This window comes from Papaver somniferum, chromosome 1 (assembly GCF_003573695.1).
Source record: "Papaver somniferum cultivar HN1 chromosome 1, ASM357369v1, whole genome shotgun sequence".
Taxonomy (NCBI): domain Eukaryota; kingdom Viridiplantae; phylum Streptophyta; class Magnoliopsida; order Ranunculales; family Papaveraceae; genus Papaver; species Papaver somniferum.
Genome location: NC_039358.1, coordinates 125,151,865 through 125,160,329, shown reverse-complemented (window position 1 = coordinate 125,160,329; position 8,465 = coordinate 125,151,865). Strand labels below are relative to the sequence as shown.

At 37.2% G+C, this 8,465-nt stretch overlaps 1 protein-coding gene across 1 annotated transcript; it reads left to right on the top strand.

The window, feature by feature from the left end:
* The first annotated feature begins 3,344 nt into the window (after positions 1 to 3,344).
* On the top strand, positions 3,345 to 3,899 carry LOC113350422 (loricrin-like). The gene is made up of 3 exons (XM_026594560.1): positions 3,345 to 3,380; positions 3,463 to 3,700; positions 3,871 to 3,899. The coding sequence occupies exons 1-3, from the start codon at positions 3,345 to 3,347 to the stop codon at positions 3,897 to 3,899; spliced, it is 303 nt and encodes a 100-aa protein (XP_026450345.1).
* The last annotated feature ends 4,566 nt before the right edge of the window (positions 3,900 to 8,465 follow it).

Sequence of the window (8,465 nt, the reverse complement as noted above, 5' to 3'; positions counted from 1 at the left end):
TGGTTGGCCCTGGGTTAGACATTTGTATCCTGAAGAGGTAGTGTAATTTCCAGATTTTGAGTGTGGTCAGATAATTTTATCCTGGGGACTACTTAGGGGGAGGTGGATGTTTATGATTTTTTGGATTATAGGATTGGGAAGGGTGTTTAATTTTTCATGGTTCCAGGAATGGGATATTGGGTCGATGATATCCCCTACCATTCGGATTGGGTAGCATTGTGTTGGGTCTAGATTTGTTGAGTGTGGAATCCAATTGGCTTCTATTGGGGTTGATAATCCATTTCCAATACGATGAAATATTAGATGTTGCATGGTAGGGACAATTTATTCCAGTTGTCTCCATTGCGTACTGGAGGATGAGGGTATATAATTAATGCCTTGTAGTATTGGTTGTTGATCAAGATACTTTGCACTGAAGAGACTTCCGCAGATAGAGTTAGGTTGTTCATGTAGATTCCATATTCTCTTCATGAGAAGTGCTTTATTATGATCAATGCTCTTCCTTATTCCTAGTCCTCCTTCGGATAATGGTTTTGTTACTTTATCCCATCCTATGAGGTGGAGTTTTTTAGTTGTTGAGTCGTGTCCCCAGAAAAAATCTCTGGTGATACGACCTATTTGTTTGTGAATATTGGCAGGAAGGTTTTGTGTTTGCATGATGTGATTTTAAGTGGGAATTATGGAGGTTTTGATTAGAGTGAGTCTTCCGGATGGAGTTAGGCATTTTGTCATCAATCCTTTAGCTTTTCAGCCTAATCTCTGTAGGAGGGGAGCGAAGGTTTGAATGGATGTCCTTCCATGTTTGAATTGGATTCCCAGATAGGTTGGAGGTTTTGATGTAGTTGACATATTGAAGAATTGCTGAAGATCGTTTATCTTGATCAGGTCTAGGTTTGGGTGATGTATAATTACTGATTTGGTAGTATTGATGACTTGTCCAGCAGAAGTGCTATAAGAGAGGAGCATGGTTTTAAGGTTTCGGTTACTTTGGTCTGAAGCTTTGTATGTGATCAGTAAATCATCCGCATACATTAAATGAATAATTGGTGGTGCTTTTTTTGATATGTTAAGTCCTTGGACTAATTTTTTCTTTTGAAGGTTTCCTAGATTTGTTGATAGGATTTCAGCACATATGATATAAATATAGGAGGATAGTGGGTCTCCTTGTCTGATACCTCTACTTGGGATGATGTAGCCATGGGGCGTACCATTTATGTTGATCGAGTATGTAACTGTTGTGACGCACAACATAATGTAGTCTATAAAGGCTGGTGGAAATCCTAGTTTTGTAAATGAGGTTTTGATGAATCCCCAATCTAAGTTATCATAGGCTTTCTGGATGTCTAGTTTGAGAGCTATTTTTGGGTTTTTGGTGAGGTTTGAGGTTTTGATATGATGGAAGAGTTCTCCATCAATGGTTATATTATCGTGTATTGATCTTTGTGGAACGAAAGCACTTTGGTAAGGGCTTATCAAGAAGGGGAGAAGGGGTCTAATTCGGTTGACTAAATTTTTTGAAATGATTTTATATGTGACGTTACAGAGCCCTATGGGTCTGTACTGTGAAGGTTTTGAAGGGTGGTCGACTTTAGGTATTAGTGTTATGTTTGTGTGATTCATGAGAGGATGCATACTTAAGTTATTAAAAAAACTACGAACCATTGCTATCAATTGGGGGTGAGTTGTTTCCCAGAAAACTTTGAAAAACTTACTTGTATAGCCATCTGGACCTGAAGCACTTTCAGAATTTATGGAGAAGAGGGCTTGTTTGATTTCTGTTGTAGTTACTTCCTTCGTAAGTAGTTCCGACTGTCTGGGAGTTAATCTTGGTCTGATATTTGTAAAGAGATCTTCATTTATCACTGTAGGTGGCGCCGTATATTGTTGAGTGTAGTGATCCAGAATGAGCTGAACAACGTCTTCTTTTTTGTTAATCCAATTGTTTTGTGGGTCTTGTAGTTGTTGTATATTGTTACAGACTCTGTGAATGGTAGCTTTAGTGTGAAAAAGGTTGTGTTGAGATCGCCTGATCGTAGCCATTGAATTATAGATCTTTGTTGCCAGTATGTCGCATGACATTGTAATAGTTCTACATGGTCTATTCGTAGTTGTTTCTCTTGATGCATCCAATATTCCATGTCGGAGCCCGATTGGGTTGCACATTGGTGTCGAGCGTGCTTTATGTTGGTTGTCGATTTCTTGATCATAGTTGGCAGGTGGCCAAAAGTTACTTTGTTCCATTCCAGAAGAGTTTGTCAGGTTGTTATGAGCTTGAGTTGGAGGTCGAGGGTAGGTTCATTATATTGTTGTTGCTCCCAAGCCGATTCAACTACTTGCCTGAGTTGAGGATGAGAGAGCCATAGGTGATCAAATTTGTAGTTTTTTGTTCCCTGCCAGTCCATTGCTTTCTCCTGTAATAGTATTGGTGCGTGATCAGATGATTTTTTGGTGTGTAATAGTATTGGTACGTATCTAATAGGGATTTGGTTTGATTTTTTTTTTTTTTTTTTTTTTTGCGATTTTTAGATGAATGGTAGTGACCTATGGCGGGAATGCAAACCCCTATATTTAATATTTTTAAGGGTTCTTCATTCTTCTACTAGTGTGCATCAAAAGGTTCAAGACTTTAATTTTTCAACGGTAGCTAGACATAAAAATGAGGTGTGTATATATATACATGTCTCGCACGTCCATTTTTATTTGTTTAAATGGTCTCTTGTTATGAGTGGTGTACGTATCCCACTTCATCTTTTTCAAAGATATGGTCCATATCTTTTGGTTGTTCAATATATTCAGGGTTTGGGGATCTTTTTCCTAGGTTTTTCAATATTAAAATCTTCCATAGTGATGGTCTACCGATTAATCGCCGATTAATTCGCCTTTGCATCACCGAATTAAATGATAAATGATAAAAAGATATGTGTACTATAATAAAAGTTAAATATATATCCAACTTAATATTTTCAAGTGATGTTTTTTCAATGGTTTAGTTTAATGAAAAGGAAAGAGTGATGGAGAAAAAGACAAATAAAAAACGATAATAATCATAGTCAAAGTTCGTTTGACTTTTGTATATGATAAGTAAAGAAAACATCATTATTGGAAAGTAGATTGATTTTATAAATTGCAAGGGGATAAGAACTAGGAAAAACCATTAGGATTATATGAATAATAATGTATTTTAATTTTGCTAGAATTCATATGATTAATATGGAATCTAGAGAAAACCATGCATTATATTAGATTAGACTGGACTTTATTATAGAATAATATGCAATATTAAAGATTTCTAAGATAAAAAATATTTCAAAGACATTGTTGGCAGCAGTGTATTGGTATTGGTGATGGTTGTTGCAATAGCGCTGGTGCTGGTTGTTATGGTAATGGTGGTGGAAGTAAGGATGGTGGTGGTGACAATAGTGTTGGTAGCAGTATTTTGGTTGTGATGCTGGTGGTGGTAAGGGTGGGGATGGTGGCAGTGACGGTGGTGGTGGTGAAGGTAAAGATGGTGTGGGTGCATATGGCGGTGCTAGTAATGGTATTAGGGGTGGTGATCAAGGTGGAGGTAGGAATGATGTTGGTAGCGGTGGTGGTGGCGGTGGCGACAATAGTAGTTGTGATACTGGTGGTGATGCTGGTTGTGGTGGTAGTGGTAGGGTCTTTATTGGTGGTGGTGGTGGTTCCGGCGATGGCAGTGGAGGTAGGGACAGTGTTGGTGAATATGTTTTTTTTTTGTTGTTGCTGGTGGTGGTTGTGGTATCGATGGTGGCGGAACTAGTGGTTGTGGTGGTGGTGCTGGTAAAAATGGTGTTGCTGATGGTGGTTGTGATCTAATGGTCATGATGTTGGTTGTGGTGGTAATGATGTTAGGAGTGGTACTGGTGACGGTGGAGGTATGATGATGACAGTTATATGGGCACTAGTTTATAAGAAAAATACGAGAATCCACAAATTTCCGTAAAAATATTTTGTCGTGGGTTGAGATTTGTGGAAGAAAATATTGTATAGATTTTGCCTTTAGTAATTCATACGGTTTACAATAATTAAACGAAAGTACAGTGAGTGGGTAAATGGGCAAGTTTGCTCATCTCCACCCATAATGGACACGGCAAATACTCAAACTAGTAATTTATACGGTTTACAATAATTAAGCGAAAATACAGTGAGTGGGTAAATGGGCAAGTTTGCTCATCTCCACCCATAATGGACACGGCAAATGCTCAAACTAGATATACAAAGATTCAAATATGAACATTTGCACTAAACTGGAGACGAGCAGTTCTACCTGAGCCGGTAGGCCAAGTCTAGGCGGGGACTTGGCTCAGGTTGGGACGATAATCATCTCAGGTTGAGATGATCTGCCTATCCTGAGCCGATAATGGCTAGTTCATCTAACGACTATAATCTCATCATCTATAAATTAACTATTTTTACTTTCATAATCATACCTTATCCACCTTTTACACTCATAACTTCCGAGCAATGGCTCAACCGTATATTAGTACTGCGGAGTATATCATGAATGAATATTTATCTCTTTGTAAAAACTTTGTAGTATGTTATCCTGCTAAGGATGTAAAATGACGAAAAAATAATTTTGTGAGTGTGAATTGTTGGAGGAGGATTTATGAAAACTTCTGCACTGACACCGGTAATCCAAATAACTGTAATGTAGCTGGGCAGTAAATATCTAGAACTTCAACTCAATGGGGGCACATCTTGTAGAAAAAAAAGTTCGTAATTCTAAAAATTATTGGAGTGTCGCGTGGTAACAAATGACGAGAGCTTTTAATCATCACATTTTTATTTGGTGTTGAATCAGTTATTGTTTTTTTTCCCGAAGTATATTTTATAAATATAGCTAGTGTTGTCGTGAAAAAAATGAAAAGAATTCTTTGATATACATTTTTTCAAGATTTATTAATCAGAAGTAGAATCCACGTTCACCGCGGTGCAGAAATAACAAAAAAAATTTCTGTTCTTTTTTTTTTTTGGCGGATAAATGGTGAAAATAAAATCTCTGGTGGTAGATGTGTTGGACAAGACGTTTTTTAGTTGTTGGGAAATAGCCGTTATCGTAGAACATTGAGTCAATCGGCTCAAATCGTGTCAATATTCAGCGGTCGATAATGTTTCTAAGATAAACCATTTTTCCAACTGTCCAAAAATAAATTTGACCATCTACATGGCTTATCAGAAATATGGATTTCCAAGTCCCACTGGACCAAAAAATGTAGTCTCTGAAGACCAACTCTAACATGAGAATGCTAGTCCTATGGCTGTTCAGCCGGGACCTACTTGAAAAAGCGGGGGTCTAACAACCTCACCCAATATTTCGATTAGAAATCTGTATGGACTGACTCCAATATACTTTTTAGAGAATCAACTAGACAGTCAGACTCAATCTAGATAAAAGTATATCAAAGAGTTAATATCTCAATCTCTCGATTTGATCTATATTCAAGCAAATGGAAATCTGCGACTCTTTATCAAATACTAGAGAGATAAACTTGGATGGTACCAAAGACCAATATCCAAGTGTCAATCAATTTAAATCAACAACCAAAGATTGGATATTCTAATTGATTGATCTTAATGCACAACCTGTGATATTTCAATTATATAACAAAATATAATGCTGAATAGAAATAACACAGACACCATAAATTTTGTTAACGAGGAAACCGCAAATGCAGAAAAACCTCGGGACCTAGTCCAGATTGAACACCACACTGTATTAAGTCGCTACAGACACTAGCCTACTACAAACTAACTTGGTATGGACTGTAGTTGTACAACCAAGAGTTGCTACGACCCAAATTCGAAGACTTTAATAAGCAAATCTGTATCACACAGAAAAGTCTACGATGATAGATAAATCTGTCTCCCACAGATAAACCTAAGAGTTTTGTTCCGTCTTTTGATAAAATCAAGGTGAACAGAAACCAATTGATAACCCGGACTTATATTCCCGAAGAACAACCTAGAATAATCAATCACCTCACAATAATCTAAATCGTATGGTAGCGAAACTAGATATTGCGGAATCACAAACGATGAGACGAAGATGTTTGTGATTTCTTTGTATCTTGCGCTATCAGAGATATAATCTCAAGTCAATTACTCAATTGAACTCGTACGATAGAAAATGGCAAGATCAGATCGCTCAACTACAAGAGAAGTAGTTTCGTCTGGCTTCACAATCCCAATGAAGTCTTTCAGTCGTTACAGGGTCTCGAGAAGAAACCGAAGGTTAAAGGAGAATCGACTCTAGAAAAACCAACTAGTATCACACAGAAGGTGTGGGGATTAGTTTTTCCAGTTACTAGATGTCTCATTTATATAGTTTTCAAATCAAGGTTTGCAATCCAAGTTACCTTGGTAACAAAGCATTCAATATTCACCGTTAGATGAAAAACCTGATTTAACCAAGCTAATATCTTTGAACCGTTAGATCGAAACTTAGATTGTCACACACAAATGAAATGTATTTCATTTAGGTTTGAGTAACCGTACCTAAATGTGTACACTTAGTTGGTTCACAAATATTTAACCAATGGTTAGCCATATGAGCACTTTCATATCAACCGTATTCATCTTCTTCACATAACTAGTTCAAATGACTCATAAGAACTAGTTGAAGAGTTGTTCAATTGCTTAGGTCTTTATGAATAGATACAATTGAAACAAAATCGGTTTGATTCACTTGAATCAATTCATGAACAATATAGCCACGGTTTACAAAGATTGCATTCCTTATTGATTTATTGTTTAAGTTCATGAACTTCCGATTTGAGAAATATAACCAGGTTGGGTATTGATAATATGATTTCAAAGTTGTTGTAGTAGTAGAGTTCGTCTAAGACTTGTGAAGGTTCGATTTATAAATTTAATAAAAATAAATATACAAATAATGTTAACAATGGTGAGAGGTACTGGGACTAGGATTCCACCAAATATTCAAATTCATGTGATTTACCTATTTATTCTAAACCATTATAGCTCATTCAACAAGTGTTTCGACTCTATTTCTTTGCCTAAGATAGATTCTTAGAATATTAATTGTAAATCTTAAGCATGGCATATCAAAAGAATTAATCCTAAGCATAAACCATCAAACGAAATGACAATTAATTAAGATTTTTTTTTTAATTTTAATTTAATGCAAATAGTCAAATAAAGAATTAAATGAATTTACCGCATGATGAATTTTGGTTTCCTCCTTCGTCCCAGCGTGGGGTTTAACTTCTCATATTAATCACTTGATCAAAGTACATGTTTGTTGCTCAAAAGTTGATTAAAATGATGAAAAGGTGTAAAACAGCGAAAGTACGACCCACAAAAAGCGTCCAAAAAGAACGATAAATAGTAATGGTCACAGACGCAGTATCTCTACGACCCACGCCTGTGTGTCGTTCTCACTGTTGGAAAACGACTGTCCTGGCGAGTCTGTTCTTCGTGTTCTTGGTGTTCTTCATCATCAGCAGCAGCAGAAACAGAGTTTCATCAACTCTTGATTTCTCGCTCTTGAGTTCTCTTATCAACCCCAAACTCTCGACACCCTTTGTACTCATCCCTATCAACCTATTTATAGCCAACAGACCCATCGAATCTCGCTCATTCACTCCATATAATTCTCTTTAACTTGGCAGTAAAGAAAATATTTCTGGGAATATTTTCTTTCCTGTTTCATCTTCTCACGCGTTTTCAAGCCTCCAAATTACCATATTTAACTCCTTCACGCTCCAACAGGCTGTGAGCGTCTTCCATGCACGCACAAAACACGTTGAATCTTCTCCAAATCACGTGAAACCCGTGATATACACGAACTGCCCTGTTTTCAACCCGTGAATTGTTTAGCTGATTCTAGCCAATTCTAGTCGAACCAAACGCCCACATTGTGTTTAATAGGCCATATCAAAACTATCTACCAACAATCAGCCATTGAATCTCCCTAGAACACGTTCAACAATTCGATCAAAAATCTGCAGAAGTGTTCTCCATTTTCCCGCCAAAAACAAAATTCAAATGGAGAAGATGACCTCCCCCTAATCCTGTACTGGGGTGCGAATAACAGATTCCTTTTGGGGTGACCTGGGGTGTCCCTTAGTAATTGAGGTGCCCCTTATCCAACAGTGAGAGTCCGAACAACACGTGCCCTCCGGGGTACCAACTTTTCGAGCCGAATTTTCCAAAAAATGTTTATTTTCCAAAGGTGTCTACAAACACATAAAACACCAAAATTAGTACAAACTCGAGTGCCAACAATATATAGTATTGAGATCAAATTAAACACAAAAATGTGTCTATCAAATACCCCCAAACTTATTATTTGCTAGTCCTCGAGCAAAATTTATTTTTGAAAAGTTAAAAAGACTACACATAGCACGTGCAGCAGGCCGTTAAACCGCTAGGTGGCCCTAGCGGTGGAGTGTTGTCTTCGGAGGGTTTACCATAGGTGTACC